The 22,022-nt window shown below is 43.7% G+C and overlaps 1 protein-coding gene across 6 annotated transcripts in view; it reads right to left on the bottom strand.

The window, feature by feature from the left end:
• FARP1 (FERM, ARH/RhoGEF and pleckstrin domain protein 1) overlaps window positions 1–22,022 on the bottom strand; it is a 353,515-nt gene that overhangs the window by 75,305 nt on the left and 256,188 nt on the right. For all 6 annotated transcript variants that reach the window (XM_066380657.1, XM_066380653.1, XM_066380659.1 and 3 more), the window contains exons 6-13: window positions 15,721–15,818; window positions 9,857–9,971; window positions 8,696–8,843; window positions 6,381–6,476; window positions 4,551–4,714; window positions 3,682–3,750; window positions 1,677–1,752; window positions 39–288 (exon numbers count right to left, since the gene is read on the bottom strand). In XM_066380657.1, the coding sequence (XP_066236754.1) occupies window positions 39–288; window positions 1,677–1,752; window positions 3,682–3,750; window positions 4,551–4,714; window positions 6,381–6,476; window positions 8,696–8,843; window positions 9,857–9,971; window positions 15,721–15,818 (1,016 nt within the window). The remainder of the gene's footprint in view (window positions 1–38; window positions 289–1,676; window positions 1,753–3,681; window positions 3,751–4,550; window positions 4,715–6,380; window positions 6,477–8,695; window positions 8,844–9,856; window positions 9,972–15,720; window positions 15,819–22,022) is intronic.

Raw genomic sequence — 22,022 nt, forward strand, 5'->3', positions numbered from 1 at the left:
AGAAGTGCTGCTGCCTCTAGCAGCCCTGGATGCTGGACCTGTGCTTGGCTGCAGGGGCTGAGGTTTACTCTGCTGGGTCCTATCCTTAACGACCTCCTCCTCCTTCTCCATCGTCGCCTTCACGGTTCCATCGGCCTCCTTGTTACCCACTGGGCTCCTCTGCAGAGCGGGGCTCTGGTGCTGCCCGCACTCGCCACTGGAAGCCTTCGGCTCCTTCCCGCGCGGGCATCTCTGGCCACCTGGGGACTCAGCACCTTCTCTGAGTGCAGGGCTGGCACTCGTCTGCGCCTGGTGGGGGGCGGGAGGAGGATGAGGGAAGTGAAGAGAAAAGGTAGACTGTTAGGCTGGCGCTGGGAAAAGCAGAGAGAGACATCAGAGTCTAGTTTAGCAACCTTTCCGTAAGCTTCAAGTAGCCCGAAAGTATCGCTAAACAAAGGCCGCCTGCCCCGTGGTGTCAGAGCAGGGCACTGACAGGAAGCGGCTCTCTGAATGTGCATGGTCAGTATCCAGCGAGTCCTTCTGGAGTGAGAGAGCTGACAATGCAGGGTACCCAGCAGCACAAGTTAGGCAGTGTCTCTGATTTCGAGGACCCACCCTATCACACTGGGTTTCCAAATCGTCTGTGGAACAAAAGAGCCTGCCAGGCCACCGTGGCCTCCCAAGGAAGCATGGGCAAGGGGACAGGAAGAAGGCACTCACAGACCCCAGAAGGCAGGCTGACACGGGTCTCAGATAAATGACAAAAAATGTCTTTCTTTACACTTCTGAGACTAGCATGGCCTGACCAGGTGGTGGCACGGTGGATAGAGCATCTGCCTGGGGTACAGGGGACCTAGGTTGGAAACCTCAAGGTTGCCGGCTTGAGCAGGGTCGCTGGCTTGAGCCCCCTGGTCAAGGCGCATATGAGAAATAATCAATAAACAATTAAGGTGTCACTACGAAGAACTGATGCTTCTCATCTCTCTCCCTTTCTGTTTGTCCCTGTCTGTCCCCCGCCCCTCTCTCCCTCTCTCCCTCTCTAAAAAAAAGACCAGCATAAACAAGTTAAGGGCTCTTTTGGGGATTCACACAATGAAATCTCCTTATGTTCCTCCCCAACAAAGTTCTTATTCTCTTGTAGAGAAAACCCTGAAAATCCATTCAGAGGCCAACTCCAGGAAAAATGAGCTCCCGCCACCCGCAGAGCAAGAGTGATAATGTCTCTGGTTGCCAACTGTGGTCAGTGCCCCGTAACCTGAGCCCTGGGAACTCACCATCCGGTCCAGTGCCAGCAAAAGGTTCTGACCTTGGCACCAAAGGGGAGCTCCATCCACCAGTTGCAAAGCAGGTCCTGATCTCTTTGCACAAGTGTACCCACTGGCTGGAGGATAGGCTCTGCTCTACTGGCTCCCATGGAAGGTTCCACCCCTCAGCTGAATTCAGACCAAAGAGCAAGCCTCTCTCCATGGCCAGGGCAAGGGAGGGAGGATGGGAAGCCAGCTGAAGGGTCCCTGAGCCCAGGCTGGCAGTGTGCAGTGCACAGAGCATGTGTCTGCTCCAAGTCAGGGCACACACCTGGACTCTCCTCTCTAAAACACCCCCAAAGGTAAGGGCAAAGAATTTGAAAGCGTACTATGAAACATAGAACCCAGCAGAGGAAGTCTGGTGAAAAACAGAGCTATATCACCATTACTGACTTGTTTTGACACTTCTGAATTCGGCTCTGTAGGCTGCATAGCAAGGCTCCTGATGGAATGGATCTTGCTGTGTTTCCTTGGAGAAAACACATTAAGACAGTTAAAGTTAGGTGAGTTGGCTTCTCTTTTCTCCCTTAATGAAAAATAACAGTATTAGGCACTTCCTCAAAAATGAAGGCACCCAAAGTGGTTAGTACAAAAGCTCTCTGGAAATAGACTCAGTCACCTTTCCCGTAACTCTTGTAGGTTTCAGGTATTACTTAGACCTTGAGATAGTTCTCAGCAATCCTTTTCTTCCATCTTGGAGTCAAGTCAGGGGGAGGGAGAAGCTGGGGGGGGGGCACATATGCTCTGAATCGCAATATGAAATCGATTCGTGCTTTTAGGGTAATAATTGTCTCGATCAGTTCTGTAAGAGGCAATTACTACTAATCCACTAATTCTTTCACAGGGTTAAGTTCAGAGGAGAGGACCTGCCCTGTGAATGAATTTATAGACTAAACTGTAGGAGGAACTGGTTTTAATGCCACTAACACCTCTCTTTATCTTTTCCCTTCTCTAGTCTGCCTGTCCCCTCCTTCCAAGTGGACAGGCATGAGAAACTTTCTAGGTACTCAAATACGTGAAACGGTATAAACATAGAAAAACTCAAGTCCAACATATGTCCAGCGTTTCTTCAAAATACTCTAAATTAATACTTAACCACTCTGGAACACCCACAGTCTGAATCCTCAAAAGATTAATTACAGATTATCTAAGAAAATGACGGGGCTTGTTCTATCAAGGTAAGCACGCAAATTATGAACATTACATTTCTGGGTATGGGGAGGGAGAAATGACCCCAGATCTGCATAGGAAGAAATATACAAGGATGGTCACAACAGAAGTTTATTTCAGCAAAAGCAAAACACCTAACAACCTGAATAAAATGTAATACTCTTAACTACCATAAAACCCTTAAAAGAGATCTCAAAATCAGGGTAGTGTGTAAAAAGCAAGATGTAGAATTCTGTCCCACGTGATACTACTTATACAAACCAAAAACCACACCCCCAGAGCAATTCTGCATTTTCTTTTTGGATTCGTGAAGATGTGTAATAGGAGTATACAAATTAGCCAGTTGTTGCCTCTGGGGGGGGGGGAATAAGGCTGTTGGTAAGAAGGCCACATCTGTAACAACAACAGCTACAGGTAGAGAAGGAAAAAAAGACTTCAAGAAATAGCTGTATTAAAATGTTTGTTCTAAGTAGTAAGAATATAAGAATATGGGCATTTGTTGTAGTCTATGTACTTTATTGTCATTATTAAATGTTCAAAAATGGAAAAAGATTTTTAAAAAATGCTCTAACCATTCCCTGGAGCACCATCATCCACCCTTCTTTACCCCTGGAGCTCAGTTCCTTTGGCTTCTCTCTTCTCCCTCTCTGGAAGGCAGGTCAGTGCTTAAGGGCCACGGGCTCTGGAGCCAGCTGACTAGGAGCCACTTACCAGCTCGGGAGAGCTGGGCCCGTTTACTCAACCTCTTTGAGCTGCAGTGTCCCCATCTTTAAAAAGGGAGTAAGACAGCATGCACCATACAGTACCGATATGAAGACTATGAGTTAATTTAGAACACTGCCTGGTACAACATAATAGCAATAAACATTTGCTAATAACAGCAATAATAAATCCCGTTTCTTCTCCTCCAAACTTTATTTAAAAGGTTTATAAAAATATTTTCAAATATTAAGGACTCACCAGTGAGTATGTTTCTACAGCACTGTAGGCCGTAATCCCCTGCTCCTCTATCCTCCCTGCCTCCCGTTGGCTTCTTCCTCACCTGGTCCTCAGTCCATTCTCCTTACCTACTCTTACCCCTGGGCACTCTAACGTTCCTGTCTAAGACTAAACTGGCCAAGGTGACGGGAAGCCTGGACGAAGAGATATCTAGCAGCAATGGTGCTGTTACCTGGAGAGAATGACTCGACGCCCCCCATATCGGAAGTAGTATAGAAGTCCCTCTTACCTTTCAAACTGCACTTTCTTATGTCCTCCTTCTTTAACATAGTCGAGAACCTGCTTCTGAGTCCGACCGCTAAAATAAGACATCAGAGAAAAAGCGAAGACACCAAGGTGTCTCATTTAAACGCACATGATACTCTACCATCTTTACTTCCCTCCTTCCCTGAGTGGGTTTTCTCAGCTAACCAGCAGTAAAAGCGGACTAAGAAAACCTGTATTTTCATATCTATTCTGCCTCTTGATATTTCCCTTATAAAAAAATGTTCAATTAATGAAACCATTTGATGCTGGGTTTGTTGATTAAGCAAACATCCTGAGACTGTACTCTTTGTGAAGGCAGAGGTCATTTTGTTCCCCATGTACCCCCAACGCCTAGAAGAGGATCTGACATTCAGTAGACACTCCAAGTGTTGAAAACAATGAATGAAAAGTGACCCAACGATAGGGAGCACTCTATGAAGCTCTGCCAAATGTTCTCCCCTCCAGGTACTAAGCAGGTCCAACCCCACTCAGCTTCCGAGAGCAGGCGAGATCGGGCGCGTTCAGGGTGGCATGGCCGCAGACGCCTAAGCTATGCCAAGTGTGAAGAAGACACTTTTACTTCTACACAGAAAAGAAATCCGTTCTGAACTGGAGTCCCATTAAGAGTTGACTTGCCCTGGTAGTACGGGGCCCTGTGCCCACCTGACATTCAAACAGAACACAGTGAGGGTCTGCCAAGGAGCTTGCTGGCATACTGAGCAAACACCACATCAGCTCCTGGAGACCAACTCTGGCCTTGTCTCCTCGCTGCACAGCACAGCAGCTGCGACAGGTAACAGCACAAGGAATGTCGGGGGCAAACGACTGCATGGCACATGGGCAGGTCCTTACCTGAACCGAAATGATGACCCTCGACTAAAGAGAACAGGCTTTGGCTTTGGTTTGGGCTCTTCAAAAAGTCTAAAAAAGGCATGATGCTCAACACAGATTTTCCAGAAGGACTTGCAAAAATCCCGACTGGCCATTAGGAATTCCAAGGTATCCTGGTACGAGCTCTAAAGAGAGAAAATATCACTTTGTTTTGTTCCACTACCCGTAGACACTGGGTTGAAAGATGAAATAAGGGACAGAAAACAAATTTGTCCAATAAAATTTCAATTGTGTATTTTATTAGCGTATGACCATAAATTCACATATTTAGTAAAATATAGTTGTTCCTAATAATAGAATCTAGTTATCATTCAACCATCACCTTCCCCACAGAATGCGAAACCAGGGGTACTCAGCAAAAGTCTTAACATTTGACAAAATTAAGAAATAAATTATGTTACTTGGCTTACATTTTCTTCTAAAAAAAAAAATCCAAATACTAAAATGCCTTTTTGCTGCCTTAAAATAACTGAAATACAATTCTTCTTTCACTTTTAACTCTACGGTTCATGCCAACTTTAAATGTTGGTCTTAAATCTCTATCAAAAAGCACATGGTTCAGCCTACCCTATAGTGGTGCAGTGGGTAGAGTGTCAACATAGAATGCTGAGGTCGCTAGTTCGTAACCCTGGGCCTGCCTGGTCAAGACACATATGACAAACAAGCAAGAACAAATAAAGTGAAACAGCTATGAGGGGACATTTTTTGTCCACCCATCCCCATAAAATCAATAAAAAATCTTTCTTTAAAAAGGCATATGGTTCAAGCCTCCAGGTGGCCCCAGGAATCACATAGGAAATGAACTTTTTTTTTTTTCCTGAAGCACAAAAGTATCACTCAATGCTGAAAAGTCCATATCCTTTGATTTGGGGAAAAGAAATATGGTAATTTTCTATTCCCAGGCTAAATGCTCCCAATTTAAGTGGCCATATTATATAAACAAAAGTTACCACGGTCCTTAACATTCCCAGCAGTTCCAACCATTTGGGGGATCTCACAGCTCTGGGCATTGTAGTCCCAACTGACAAACAAGCTGTGCTGTCATTTTTCATGTGGAAATCAGCCTTCTGGAACTCAAAATGCATTTTCCCACAGAAAACAACTTATAACGGGGGCCTGCTTCCGAAGTCAGGACATAAAAGCCTACTTAATCCGAATTGTAGCTAAACTATAAGCCAGACTTCCATTTATCATCTCTTTTTTCCATGGGAAAAAGCACTCCAAGTACCGGCTGGGGACACAGCGACATGGAATGCATCTCATCCATCGCCGTTTCCGGCAGATGAAGATGCAGCTTCCTTCTCTAACCCAGTCCCAGCGTAAGTGACATCTGTAGGGATTCTGTGGCAAGAGGACAGGGTTAGCTCATGAGAATGCACAGTCAGAGACTTGGGACAACAGCAGGAACTTGAGTCGGGAACTGTGCTGTGTGGGCAGGGATGTGCCTGGAATACAGCAGAATGCTGCACAGGGTCTCCAAGTGGCCCAGAGGCTGGAGACGTAGTGACTGCAGAGCTCAGGCTGTTTGTCAGGAGGGGGATGCCAGTTTCTGCACAGGTAGCAACCCTCTCCCCAGGCACACGTCTGCGCTATCTAGACCTTCCCTTCTGTCTACTGAGAGGACCAACTGGGGAATGACCAAGCTTTTGGTGACCTCTCTCTGCACAGATACACAGACACCTGAATGGCTGCTGGCCAGTTGCAGTCTGTGCCCTAGCTTGGCAAACTCCATCCCAAGGGCTCAAAGGGTGGGTTCAGCAGGTCTCCCCCTTTTTCCTGGGAGCCACTTACATTCGCATCTGGGCGGAGCTTGATGAGAAATCGCTTCCTCTTGAAGCTCAGCTTCCGCACCTTTGCCCAGTTGAAGGCGTTGATCTTCGTAAAACCCTAAGAAGAAAGGTTATCAGCCAATGAGCGAGGAAATGCATAGTAAGCACCATGGAAGCTAGTATGTGTTGCTTATGGGGAACTGCAAGAAGGGCTGATGTTCAATGGCTCAGTAAGAATGCATTTTGCTGGGGAATTAATTCACAGGATCTGCAGCAGTGGGGGGATGCCAGTTCCTAGACCATTATTTCTCACTAATTTCATGGCATGGCATTCCAACTAAGTCTGCCTCCAGGGAGGAAAGAGGCTGACCAAGGGAATGAGAAAGATAAATAAAAATAAAATACCATGACAACCACCACGGCAATTAGCAACCATCACTTACAGAGTGCCAGGCCCCAGCTTAAGGACTTTACAGATCTTATCAAACCTTACACAAAATCCAGTGAGATGGCTTTCTTGTCTTCATTTTATACATGTGGAATCTACAACATGGCTAAAATCACACCGTGAAGGTGGTAGAATGAGATTCCTGAGCACATGCCTTTACTGGCAGCTGTTCAGACACACAGAAGTAACACCGCAGGTTGGTGACCACACCTTCGTCCACATGGCCAGGCTCCTGGGTCCACCAGGCTTCTGGCAGCACTCCCCAGACCAGGGAGGGGAGTCTTGCCTTCCTTGACTCTTCTAGGGAACAGTCTCCAGGAAGGACTAACACATCCTTGTCTTTGATAGCCATGTGGAACATGGTAGAGAAACGGGGGAGTTGCCGGACACCAGCTCCCATCTGTCCTGTCATCTCAACCGAAAACAGAATTCCTCTTGAGCCCATTGGAACACCAGAACCATTTATTTAAGCTGGTTAAGAATGAAGCAATTCGGCACCAACAAGAAGATTAATTCCAAGATACAGCCTTTGTTCATGATTAAATCTGAGCAATTCTCAATATTTAGAAGGTATCCAACATAATCAAAGCAAATTAATTCATTTGTGAGGCACTTCTTTCCCCTTCTATGATTTTTAGAAATGTTGAAGGGTTTTAATTTTGAAATTTCATGGTAGTACTGGAAACGCCACTTATTGTCATTTTTCTCATCAGGTCCTCCTAGATTATTTCTGCAGGTCCAAAATTGGTGGGAGCAGTCACCTCCTCAAATATCACACTGCTCTCAACAAGTCACTCCTACTATCCTATGTGAAACCCAGCCTTTCTTGGGGCATGGGTCTGTGATAACCAGTGTCCCTCCTAAACATCTTATATAGGAGCAGAAAATCATAAGCTATTTTGGTAGAATACAAAGGGAGAAATGTAACCAAACCACACAGAGCTCAAAAAAGTTTTAGGTCATGCACACATTTACACCTTCAAAGTGAAATCTGACTCCGTTGCATGAGAAAAGCACATGCTGTCTCCATCCCCATTGGAAACGAAAGCACAGGTTACCTGCTTGTGTTTCAAAGAAAAACCCTGTGAAAATTTTGCAGATTGGTGAATTATGTTCATTGTCTTGATTTCATTGATGGTTTCACAGGATAAACGTACAATACATAAGAACTTACCCAAGGGCACACTTCAGATATGTGCACTTTGTTGTATGTCAATAATATGTCGATGAAGTTGTTAAGAAAAAGAGGAGCATCAGTCAATAAAACGGTTCGATAGCAGTGTGAGCAAGTGAGCACCCATTTCAGAGTGCAGAAAATTGTATGTTCTGGAGGATCCATCCAGGTGCAGAGTGTGGCTGGCTGCAAAGGTACTGCGGTGCAGAAATGGGTTTCATAAACTTATGAAACTGCCGTCTCTTACCAGTGGACACTACACTTTTATTTTTAAGAAAGGTAAATAAGCTGATATCAGAAATAAGCTCTTGCACAACCCAAATTAGGTTTAAAAGAAAAAGACGGATTGCATGACTATCACGTGCAAGTGTGAAAAAGGTCATTTTGGAATCTTATCTTTTGACCCCATTATACATGTTCCACACATAGTTCCACGGAGAGACACAGATTTCTGTGATCCTGCAAGTGAATAAATACAAACAAATCTACAATGGTGGAGTCCCCCAACCAGAGCAAGGGTAAAGGGAACAGAACCTGGAAGCTGAGTGGCTAGAGAGAAACAGAAGCCCTGAGATGAGGTGCATTCTCCCCTGTTCACCTAAAAATAACTATCCGAGGTCTTAGCTTGGACCACCCAGCCTGGAATCTGAGTTGAAGGGCCAACTCTTATCTCTCCATCACCAAGGGAACTGAGCTGTGCTCTAAAGGCTCTTACCTGAAACACGAGAATTCCCGTGTTCGCAACAGCCAGGTTGATCTTAGTACCTTCCCTGTCCTTCGCTGGGTGCAACCGGATCCCATACATCTCCAGCCTGCGGGCAATCTCCAGGAGCTGGAAATCTGATTCTGCTGGTGTTTGTCCGCTGACAAAACAAAAATTACAAAGAAAAGGCCAGGAGATTTGAATTCCCTGTGTCTATTAATTTGAGATTAAGGAGCTTCTCTTGGGAAATTAAAAGCCATTTCATCACAAACAATGGGGCTAACCCGATCAGATGACACCCAACCTCCCGTTCATTATAACCCAAAGTCCAGCAGCTAGAACAAAAGCTCCATTGCTTGTGTAACACAAAACCCCAAAAGTCTATCTCAAACTTGACCAATGTTTTTGAATCTCAAAGAGTTTCCTTTAAGGTCATAGAAAAGCAAAACACCATCGTGTTAAAACAAGTTTTTAGTCACTTACAATAGATCTGAACTTGCAAGCTGAGTTCAAGGCATCATTCCTTCATATTACCATCAGATTCAAACACTTTCGTTAAAACAACAACACACGCCCTGGCTGGGTTGTTCAGCTGGTTAAAGCGTCGTCCCAATATACAAAGGTTGCAAGTTCAATACCCAGTCAGGGCACATACAAGAATCAACCAATGAACACATAAATAAGTGGAACAACAAATCGATGTTCTCTCTCTCAAATCAAGAAATAAAAAAACGACGACACACAAACAAAAAGCACAGAAGATCCTTTGCAAATGTTTTACTGATCCAAACAAAAAAAACAAAACGGAAATAATACAAAGGTTCTAGATTTTCACAATATTATCTCTTTGTTCCTATGTACCATGTCACTTTTCCAAATTCCTGTGAATTGGTCTTATAGTCTCCATTTTAATCCAACTCACGGGTGTCCTAAAATTGTGGTGCTTCTCCAGTCTCACAGTAAGAGAAGCAAGAGGCCGGAGCTCTGGTTCTGAGTGGGTAACCTGCGTTTCCGGGAGTCTGGGACGAGCACCGACGCCCCGGGAGCCTCTGCGCTCTTCTCCCTTACCCTCTGCACCTTTCTTCCCAATAGTCACCGTGTGTGTTCCCATGTATGTCGGGAGGAGAAAAAGGAACAGCTGAAAGGAATTGTAAAGCAACAAATGAGACTTACATGTGGTTATGGTGAAATTCCACAATTTTGTCTTCTAGTGCGTCTTGCTGAGGTATGTACTTATTTTTCGCTAAGTGCTCTCTGTCCGATGCTTCATCAAAATCCCCAATCTCAGCTGCAAAGAGAGAAAGAAAAACCAGCCACACGTGAATAATACTCCATAGTTTGTTATATTCCCAGTGGAATATTTCCCAGCTAGCAAATCGGACGCTAGCTGACAACACACGGCGATCTCAGCTGGCCGGTGGCCTAAGGGCTAGATGACAGAAGAGGTGGACGTGAAGACATATTTAACAATTGTTGCAACATAAAATGATGTTTTCCACTCTTTCTCATCTTTACCAGCTGGGAAGAAAACTTCAGAATCATTCATCTTTAGCCATCCGTGTTTCTGGGGTCTGTTTCTTTCCTCTCCACCCAACTAGGGGTCACTTCTGTTAAGGTAGTAATATGAGACATGTGTTTTATGACCCATGAATTCTAAATAGGCTGCTAAATTTCAGAACTTTACCAAATCAACTTCTGAAGGCCTTATGATTAGTGCAAACCCCAAACATTTTATCATGTCGAGCAGTGGTAGTCAACCTAGTCCCTACCGTCCACTAGTGGGCATTCCAGCTTTCATGGTGGGCTGTAGTAGAGCAACCAAAGTATAAATAAAAAGATAGATTTAACTATAGTAAGTTGTTTTATAAAAATTTATTCTGCCAAAGCGAAAATCCGACATAAAGTACTTGGTAAGTAATTATTATTATATGCTTTAACTTGCTGTAACTCTGCTTTATAAATTTTATAAAGTAAAGTTACTTCCCTACTTTATAAATCACCATTACTGTGGAACCGGTGGGTGGTTAGAAAGTTTTACTACTAACGGAGATACAAAAGTGGGCAGTAGGTGTAAAATGGTTGACTACCCCTGATATAGAGAAAAAATTATAAATAGGTATAAAGCAGAGGTCGGGAACCTATGGCTTGTGAGCCAGATGTGGCTCTTTCGATAGCTGCTTCTGGCTCGCAGACAAATCTTTAATAAAAAAATAATGTTAAAAATATAAAACATTCTCATGTATTACAATCCATTCATTTCCTACCGCTCATGTTCATGGTTGCGGGTGGCTGGAGCCAATCACAGCTGTCCTCTGGGACAACACCAAATTTTTATTGGATAATGCGTAATGTACACGGGTCGTTGTATGGTTCTCATGGAATTACATTTTAAAATGTGTGGCGTTCATGGCTCTCTCAGCCAAAAAGTTTCCCAACCCCAGGTATAAAGGCACATAATCTAATTTGGGTAATTGTACTCCCCCCCTTTTTTTTAATAGAGAGGGACAGAAAGACAAGAAGGGACAGTGATAAGAAACATCAACTCATAATTGGGGCACCTTAGTTGTTCATTAATTGCTTTCTCATATGCACCTTGACTGGGGGGCTGCAGCTGAACCAGCGACCCCTTGCTCAAGCCAATGACCTTTGTGCTCAAGCCAGCAACCATGGATGGGGTCATGTCTATGATCCCACACTCAAGCTGGTGATCCTGTGCTCAAGCCAACCCCTTTGGGGTTTTGAACCTGGGCCCCCAGCATCCCGCGCCGATTCTCTATCCACTGTGCCTCTGGCTGGTCAGGCAATTCCTTGTCCTTTTATCAGTTATGACTGGTTAGACTACAAATGCTTATAAATTTTTCATCTGCAAGGCCTGCATTTTTCTCTCCTATAACCTTAACATAGTCTCCAAATTGCTGTAATCTGGAAATTTAAAGGCTAAAGCTTTAAAATAATAATTGTACCTTAACAACTACCACTGCAGCTTCATTTATACTACTTTAACACCCCTGGGACAGCATGCTACTTCCTTTGTATCAAATAGTCTGTGTTACAAGCTTAAGAAAAAGCAGCCTGATCACCAAGTGTTTTGAGCAAAAGCAAATGAACTGTGGCTATGTGACCTACCTTTCGTTTGTCACATGAAGCAGTTTGTCATACGTTAGCCAATGCCCCTCCAGGACTCCTGGAGGATATGGCCTATTCATATCCATAAATCTCACCCACTGAGAATATCTGTTCCTCATAAAACAATGCCAACTCACCTGGCACCAGCTGGAAGAATCAATCACTTGTTTTCTGTTGCTATGATAGATCAATAACATGATTTCCTAATTGCCTTTCCTAATTTTTCCCTCTAAATAAAGTAAAACCGCTACCCTCTATCACAGAAAACAGCACAGAAGTGGGGAAGGGGACCTCTCTGGCCATACTGCCACCCTCACTGGTTGCTTAGATGACAGTGACACTGATTTTTCTGCAATTTCTTCTATCTTGCCTCAAGAACAGTTCCTTCTCATTCTTCCCAGCAGCTATGTTCTATTATATGAAGGCCCCACGAACACTGAACCAGCAAATACAAAACCATGGCTCCGAGGGGGAAATACAGGGTCCGGCAAGACTCCTGAAGTGACATTTTTGTAAGCTGACCTTGCTTTATGTGTGTTTCTGGTGAAAGACATCAAATTTTATAATCATTAAAATTACACTCACGGCCCATTCATGCCTGAACAAAGCCCATCTGACCCATGTAGTTATGTTACCCACAAGGCACATCGCTGCATACCTGCCCTCAGGAGCACCAGGAAGAGATTCAACATGACACTCAGGGACAACTGTAAACATTGGAATCACCACACAATGCAAAAGCATGGCACTAAATAGACCACAGAAAGCATTCTTGTTTATGGCATGAGAGCCGAAACAGGAAGGCAGAGCATCGCTGTTTTTTAGCTCAACAGGGAATGTGAGCGGGGGCGGGGGGGAGGGGGGGGACAGCCCAAAGTTTTAATTGTCTTGTGTATGTCTACAAATGACCACAAAAGCACCACAGGTATTGACTTGGGGGTGACAAGTAACTTTTACAGGTAGGTGAGTTTGCAAATACAGACTATGTAGAATAATGAAGATCGACTACATATAGGGGACTCAACTAAATCGTAATTTCTTGTGAACTTTAAGTTTGGGCTTCTTAACGCATACGGATTTTACAAGGCTCTTCTCCATTTTTCCTTTGGCATCAGAGTCAGTATACCTAACTGTCTTTTTTTTCCCACGTCACTTGCCTTTCACTGCCCCACCTAAATAAAATGCAGTGGCAATATATGACTGAAATTCATTCTGTCTTTAGCTTTCTCTTCTTTGCGATATGGAAATAGGCCCCTCCTTATATATGGAGAGTTTGAAAGCTGACAAATATTCAAGAAATGATTTAATATTTTTTAAATATTATATGCCAAGATGTCATATTAGCTTATGCATATACTAAATTCCATAGCAACCTTCTCATGGCAGAAAACAAGAACCACCCTGTGATTTTACTAAATGAAATCTCATAAGGATATGTTTGGACAGACCCGTTTTCCAGACGTAATCTTCAATGTGGAGACATACACAGCCTGAAAACGTAGCCCTGCCACACCTCCAGTACCCAAGTGGAATTGTAACGGCACGACTGCAGGGGTCCCCAAACTTTTTACACAGGGAGCCAGTTCACTGTTCCCCAGACCGTTGGAGGGTCGCCACATACAGTGCTCCTCTCACTGACCACCAATGAAAGGGGTGCCCCTTCCGGAAGTGTGGCAGGGGCTGGATAAATGGCCTCAGGGGGTCGCATGCAGCCCGTGGGCCGTAGTTTGGGGACCTCTGATCTAGTGATTAGTTCTTCTTCAGGAGCTAGTCCTCTTTAAATGAAACATAGTAAATTAAAGAAAATTAAAAGTTTAGAAATATTACAGGGGATATATATATATATATATATATATATATATATATATATATAAGCCCAGTGAGAGAGTAACAAATAATAGCTGAAAGACAACTCTATGACTTTAAATAAAAGAGAGGAATTAAAAGGAAAAGTCAGATTGTGTATACAGATACACATGAGGTGAAGATATAGTTCACCTGAGATAATTTTCCATCAGCATAAACACACATTCTGCAAAAGGGAGATGAGTCAATCGCTCACACTGTACAGATAATGTAAATAATAAGCAATAATTTTAATCAACACACTATTCACAGAGTATGAAATTGCTCCTTCAGTGACTGAGTACATGAGATGCTTGAAAGTGCAGAAAGAGGGCTTTAAAAGCTATCAGAAGATTATAAAAATATTGTGTGTCTCATCGCTGAAGAAATAGTATGCAAATAAGATACTTGTCTACTTCATTTTCTTTGAACTCAAGATTCTCAGGAATTTTGAGTTTCCTGTTGGTGTCTGGGAAAGAGGCGCCAATCAGAGCACATGGTTTTTGGAGTGCTGGTGAATCTCCACTTCCCACATGTGTGAGTGAGACTCATTGTGCTAACAGACTTCAAAAAGAAAAAACACAGGAGGGGGAAACAGGCATAAGATGCAATGCATCGGGAATGTTCAAGTAAAGTAAGTTTCTGTTCTGCTTACAAGAAAGGCCAGGAGCATAAACATTTTTGAAGTTACTATTTCGATAAAGAAGCTTTTTTAAAAAAATGGTCCATTGTTTGGAAAGGAAGGGATGCAGGTAGAGAGGTAAAGAAAGGAGACAAACACTTAACAAGTATTGGCTATTTAGACTATCATTTCATTTTCACAGCCTTATGAAAAAGTTTTATTATTTCCATGTTCCAAAAGAAATAAGAGGTGTGTGGGGGAGGCAGTTAGCGACATGCCAGGGTCACCAATCAACTAAGAGAAATCTGGTCTGCCTGATTCAAAACCTTATGAAGAGGGAAGATCAAACAAAAAAGGCAAAAGCTACGCAAACCTTCTGTACCAAGGCTTCCTTATTTGTAAAAATGGGGATAATAACAGTACTGATCTCATAGAGTTGTCATGAGAATTAAATGAGATACTGTACATAGTGCTGGAACAGAGTAAGATTTAATAAAGGATGCCTTTTTATTTCTTCTTTCTCACAACAGTTTTTTTAAATTGAGAAGAAAACTCTGCTAAATCTGGTAGATATTCAGTAATGCCCATGTACAAAAACAAAAAACAAAAAATTATAAGCACGGTCTATAGAAACACCTCATCATATTAGACTAAGGTAATTTATTGACTACTAGGAATGACATAGCCTACAAACCTTTGGAAGTCTTATTAACTGGGCAGTTATCTGAAAGAGATGGGGCTAATTATATGAGGCTATTCTGTATACAATGGAAAATTTAAAATGATAGCACAGTATATAGGTATTTAATACTAGTGCTTATACACATTGACCTTGGTCTATATAAATAATTACCTTCCCGAAACACCATGTGTATATCCCATTTTAAGCAACTTGTGCCTTGGCCAAGAGGAAAGAAATACTCAAGTGGGTTGTCAGTAAACCTTAGAATGAGCACAATCTAATTTATCCTTTGTCTAGATTAAGAAAGTTACAATATTTAACTTTAAGAATCACTAGGAGTTAGTTTAGTTTCATGTGTTCTGAACTCCAGAGAGCAGAATACAAGAAATAAAATCTTTGACAGTTTTATGTCTTACGGCAAATGTGCAAAATTCAATGACAAAGGACAGAACAAGTTTAGTCTAGTTGGTCCCCAGTCATTCTAAGCTTCTCCTTTGAGACAACTGAAATGTCAACAATTGCACTAGTCCTTGAAAAGGGTAAACAAACACCAGAGCACAGAATTACTGGGTCCATGTTTTGGGGCTACACATATGAAATGAAATTAGGAGTTTTGTTTTCCACCCATAAGTATTCATGCTAACAGCAAAAGAACATAAAGACATTATTACTGTTTTTAGTGGATCTGATTTTCTTTCTAATCAATCAGATCATTGTGTTGTTTCCAACGTTTGACACTTAAAGGAAACTGACAGAACTTACATTGCACAATGTGTGAGATCAAGAGAGCAGCACTGGTGTCATTACACGTCAGCCTGCCCTGAGCCAGGTCCTGCTTCACCTGCAGAGCAAACAGGTATCTGTGAACACAGAGAGAGACAGGCGTCATAAACACAGAGATGGGCATCATGCAAAGAGGGTGGCGAAGGCTGGCATCTAAGTCAGGCTCACACCTGGCAACCTGTCCACGCTGTGAGCAACGAAAGGTACATACACCAAGGAAAATAAAGTCTGCAAGGCTGGACTCACTTTCTGGTGCCACTGACTGCCACACAAAGACTCCTAGCTCCCTGACAGGCTCGGAAGACACCTGCCGTAACCTTTTCACACAATGAATAATACGTTTCATTTTAGATGGAGAGAGACAGCAATAAAAACATAAGACTATAACTTACCACCCTATATATTTTTGCAGGGTAAAGCAAATATTAAAATTTCTTCACAGATCAAATATACTAAAACATGGCTTTATGGCCCAGACGAGAACAATAGTTTATTGTGGTTAGTAACAGCTTTGCCCACAGGAAACGGACAGGCAAGGGTAGCTTTTCTGTGCTGCAATATTCACTTAACTATTTCCATAAACCTCAGCTCCCAGATGAATCAAAATCAATTTATTTCAAAACTCTTTTCTTTTATTGTAAGATAAAGCAAGTAAACACTTCTGGCTAAGAGAAAAGAGGTATTTATAAAACAAAAGAAATTAAGGAAAAACAGTCAATGTTAAAATTGATTTGAAAATATCAGTATGAACTCATGAATTTTTAGAAAGATATTTACTAGTTTTGCCCACTACCTCAGAAGCAACCCTTAGCAACCCGATTCTGGCTCTCATCCGGATACCCACTGGAAGGACACAGAGGCGGGTCCTTGGTGAAATGGTAGATTCCAGGTGTTGGGTAAGGAAAGGTGCAGAGTGAGCCTGGAATATTTTTAGTTATGCCAGAAAACAAGGCAGCTTCCCAAAATAAGTGTGTTGTATTAAAAGGGCAAGAGGCTCCAATGGAGCAAAGATGGCCCGGGTGCTGGGGATGGCTCCTTGGCCTCTGCCCCAGGCACTAGAGTGGCTCTGGTCGCTCACGGCAGAGCGACGCCCCGGAGGGGCAGAGCATTGCCCCTGGTGGGCAGAGCTTCGCCCCTGGTGGGCGTGCTGGGTGGATCCTGGTCGGGGGCATGCGGGAGTCTGTCTGACTGTCTCTCCCCGTTTCCAGCTTCAAAAAAAAAAAAAAAAGGGCAAAAGATACATATTAAAGGGGCATCTAATGGCTAAAGTGGCAATAACTTGAGTAGCAACAAGAATGATTAAAGTGAATGAAAACACATGGAATTAATAAAAATTCAAAAGTTCATATAACAATACTCACAAAAAGAGAAAACAGGGAGAACTGAATGTATTACCAATTTGAGGAGACTATTAAAGCAATTATCTCTCTTTTTTTTAATTTTAAAGCAATTCTTTATTCAAAAATTGGTACCCCAAGGCAAAAAAGTAGTCATGTAATCTGCCTCACCAGTAGAAAGGATATCGGGATATACAGATAGTCCAAGTGGATAAAGCAAAGTTTTACCTTAGAGAAGAATGCTAACTAATAATGTAATAGGAATAATAGAATTAGAAGATCCTCATTCTACTACATCGAAAGAAATTATTGACTCTGGCAAGGATTTTAAAAAATCTCTATTGATTTTGAGAGAGAATGGGAGGTGGGGGACGGGGGAACATCAATTTGTTGTCCCACTTATTATGCATTCATTGGCTGATTCTTGTATCTGTCCTGATCGGGGATCCAACCTACAACCCTGGCATGTCGGGATGAGGCTCTGACCAACTGAGCCACCTGGCCAAGGGTGGCAAGGATTGTTAGTTGGTGTAAAAACCATTTAGGAAATTGGACATTTGCATAGAAACAAAGTAACATGACCTTTCTTCATAATGGGAAGATCAGAATGCCACCAACCCTAATGGTCAAAATTAGTGTCATTTATGACATAGGAAGCACACACATTACTTAGGATAAATTCTAGCCAAAAAGGTTTAACTTGTATCTGTCAAGTCTTTAGAACTAACATCCAGTTTTCAGAAAACACTGAGGCTAGAGGACTGAACTAAACAGTGCAAGGTAGCAAAAGCAGACAAATTCAAGAGGTAAGACACTTTGTACTATAAGTTGTCCAGTTTCTCTACCAAGATGGTCTCTTGAGGAAAAAAATGAGGGACTCCACCAGATTAAAAGAGGTCCAAGGACATAATAGCCAGATACAATGTGTGAATTTCATTTTAGAATAAGCAAATATAAATGGCATTTGGGGGACAAATGGGGAAGTTTGAGTATGATCAGGGTATCTGATGAGATAAAAAGGATATATATATTGATATATATGCATAGAATAATATCAGAAAGGGTGTCCCACTGATGTGTGAACAATGGTAATTCCTGGGCAACAGGAGAACAGAATTGTTATCTTCTTAGCCTTGCTTATCTGTATATTCTAACTTTCTACACTGTACATTGATTAAAAATAACAAAAGGTTATTTTTTTAAAAGGCTTTAACAAGACCAACCACAGGTTTCCATTGCATGTGGCAATATGTGGAAAGCACTGGGAGTGGAATAAAATCATTCAGTGAATGTTAGCAATATATATATATTTTTTTGTATTTTTCTGAAGCTAGAAACCGGGAGAGACAGTCAGACAGACTCCTGCATGCGCCCGACCGGGATCCACCCGGCACGCCCACCAGGGGGCGACGCTCTGCCCACCAGGGGGCAACGCTCTGCCCATCCAGGGCACCGCTCTGCTGCGACCAGGGCCACTCTAGCGCCTGGGGCAGAGGCCAAGGAGCCATCCCAGCGCCTGGGCCATCTTTGCTCCAATGGAGCCTCGGCTGCGGGAGGGGAAGAGAGAGACAGAGAGGAAGGAGAGGGGGAGGGGTGGAGAAGCAAATGGGTGCTTCTCCTGTGTGCCCTGGCCGGGAATCGAACCTGGGACTTCTACACACCAGGCCGACGCTCTACCACTGAGCCAACCGGCCAGGACAGCAATATTTTTTAATAAAATAAAAACTGATCCCGTGTAAGTCATTTAAAAAGTTCCATTACTGCCCTGGCCGGTTGGCTCAGCGGTAGAGCGTCGGCCTAGCGTACGGAGGACCCGGGTTCGATTCCCGGCCAGGGCACACAGGAGAAGCGCCCATTTGCTTCTCCACCCCTCTGCCGCGCTTTCCTCTCTGTCTCTCTCTTCCCCTCCCGCAGCCAAGGCTCCATTGGAGCAAAGATGGCCCGGGCGCTGGGGATGGCTCTGTGGCCTCTGCCGCAGGCGCTAGAGTGGCTCTGGTCGCAACATGGCGAGGCCCAGGATGGGCAGAGCATCGCCCCCTGGTGGGCAGAGCGTCGCCCCTGGTGGGCGTGCCGGGTGGATCCCGGTCGGGCGCATGCGGGAGTCTGTCTGACTGTCTCTCCCTGTTTCCAGCTTCAGAAAAATGAAAAAAAAAAAAAAAAAAAAAAGTTCCATTACTAAAGAGCTAAAAAAAAACAACAAGGGGCATTTCTGGAACCATCAAAAACAAAACAAAAGCCCAAAACAAAATGAAACCACCACAGGTCTCCCAGTTAAGAGCTGACCTTTATCTAATCCCCTTAATGTTTATTCACGTTCTCATTCTCATTCTCCTCACTCCCCCCCCCCCCCGCCCCGTTTTCTCTCTCAGGAAAGCCAAAGGGAAGAAAAGCAGGGAGCATAAAATAACAAACACCAACGTACAGGTTTATATAAGAAGAGGGTATAAACCATCTTTCTGCACTAAGGTAGTGTTTATTGTCCTTTGAACCCAACACTTAGACCTACAGGCTGTAATTCTCACCTATGTAGTTAATTTAATAATAAGTGGGAGGGCTTTGTGTTGCATAAACACTGCATTCTGAATATTTTACCATCTTCCAGTTCAAACATGGGGTCCTGTGTTCACAGGGATGGAGTCAGAGTCCGACTGGCTTTGGGGGCTTTTGGTGACAGTCTTGCGTGGGCTGCAAGATGGCAGCAGGTTCTGAGTGATCGCATGTTTAGTTAAAGGGCCAGTGCCACGTTGAAGACTGCAGGAAGAACGTGATAACTCTTTCTGTTCTAAGGAAGGTAATGTGAGAAAGACCTTCCCGGGTACTGACTTCCCAATGACAGCTGTGAGTCAGGCATGCTGGCTGCAGTGCTGACTTTAGAGATTCAGCAACGCCCTTTGTCCTATAAAATGGAGCAATTCCAGTCAAATTCACAAGAGCTAAAGGCTATGGTATTCTCAGCAGGTAACAAATACAATTAAACTGGCAAACACAAGGAAAACACTCAAAGCATTCAAAAGGAGCAGACTCTGCTTGTGTGGAGGTGAGGAGGGTGGCAATGACAGTGGACTAGTCAAGAAGGGCTTTCATGTTCAGGGACTGCAAGAGTGGCAAACCCTACCCACCTGACGCCTGACTTTACACATGTCTACTTTCCTTTATCTCCTTTGGGAGGTCTGGCCTTTTCTCTTCTTCAGAGTCATGTACAATTTCTCTGCTGACCTAAGGAAACACACTTTAGCAAACCTTGCACAACAGTGAGTTCCGATAGGGTTTCTCACCCACATGAACGCAGCCAAGGAGAAGTTGGGTTTGATTGAAGATGGACACCCAGAGAAGTGTGCCTCAACTCATCAGCACAAGACAAGTGACTCAGAGCTCTGCCATAGAAAGCCTGGTGACTTCTTTCCCAAAGAGCTCGCCTTAAATTTTAAAACTTGCACCTAAGAGTCATTGCTTTTCTCCTTCTAGACACTGTCAGTAGGATAGTTTCACCAAAAGTGCAGTTCGATGAATAGGCAGGAAGTCAGCTTCTTGTTTCACTGCAAAGTGCAATTTAATCTTCCGTCTATATAAAGGGGAAAATAGAGCGCTTCCTGCAGGCCCAAAGAATTAACCCCAGGACTAGTCACTTAGAGTCTGCCAAACCATACAGTCTGCAGGCTGTTTCTGTTGGTCTTGCTCTTTTCCACACATCCTCGCCTAAAGCACTGTGCGCCTAGGCCTCCCCTACCCCTCTCTCACTTCTCATCTGCAATGGAAAAGTCCCTGGAATCTCAATGGTCACACCATTCCATTTTTGCTTACACAGGTATTTGAGAGCGTGGGAGTCAATACCCTGGATCAGGGAGGTCCTCTTCAAAATTTTACCTTGTGACAAAGTAGAAAGCCATGGGGAGCCTCTACATTTTCTATCAGTTTTATTCACCCTTGAGCCTAAAGAATTCTCTCTTCAGGAAAGATTTTTCAAATGTCAATTAACACTGGGGACCAGAAAACACAAACCCAAACCTGCGAGCCGAGCTTGTGTGACGTGAGGGAGTTTTATCAGATCGGACAGAGCAGCGGGCAAGATGCCAGGCACACTTGGCTTGAGGGTAACAAATCGTATGGAATTTTATAACAAGGACCAGAATGGGAGAAAACTACACACCTTAGCCCTGGTTGGGTAGAGCATCATTCCAATATGCCAAGGTTGTGGGTTCCATCCCCAGTCAGGGCACGTACAAGAAGAATCAACCAACGAATGCATAAATAAGTGGAGCAGCAAATCGATGTTTCTCCCTCCCCTACTCTCTTTCTAAAATCAATACATTTTTTAAAAATTAGGATTAAGAAAACTACAAACCTCTCAGAGTAACGAGTTATAAAAATTGAAAAGGTGCAGAACTCATTGCAAAGTAGAATAGAGAGAGAAAAAAACAACGTAGCGAAAAAAAGGGATTTATGCTGCCCATTTGCTAAGCAGGACAGAGGCCCAGTGGGATGCAGGAGGAAAGGCGCACTGCTGACCAAGGGCTGGACTTAGATTTGTTTCAAGGCTCAGCTTGGAGCATGCGTGTTCTCACGATAGAAAGGCCAGTCCCAGAAACGACACAGTAGCCCGGACAGTGACACCACATGAAGGCCTACTGCCGGCCCCCCCGTCCTGTGTGATCGGGTGTACCAGCTCAGCTCCAGCTGCCCCTCTTCTCCTTTAAGCATTCTGGCAAACTGTATGCAGTTCTCAGCAGGCTGGTGGCTTCTGCAGTTCCTAGCTGCCTCTAACTGCTTCATCAATCTGAAGACGTTAAGCGGAGGTAAACAAGCAGTGGTGACTCATTCAGAAAACACAAAGCCATCGCCTCTCACTGGAATCCACGTGCAGGTACCCAATGCCCTTCCGGACGCATTCCTGTAATGTCGAGTAGGTACCTCAAACACAGCGTTGCAGAAGCAAACTCTTGACTC

This window comes from Saccopteryx leptura, chromosome 4, assembly GCF_036850995.1.
Source record: "Saccopteryx leptura isolate mSacLep1 chromosome 4, mSacLep1_pri_phased_curated, whole genome shotgun sequence".
In the NCBI taxonomy this organism is placed as follows: Eukaryota; Metazoa; Chordata; class Mammalia; order Chiroptera; family Emballonuridae; genus Saccopteryx; species Saccopteryx leptura.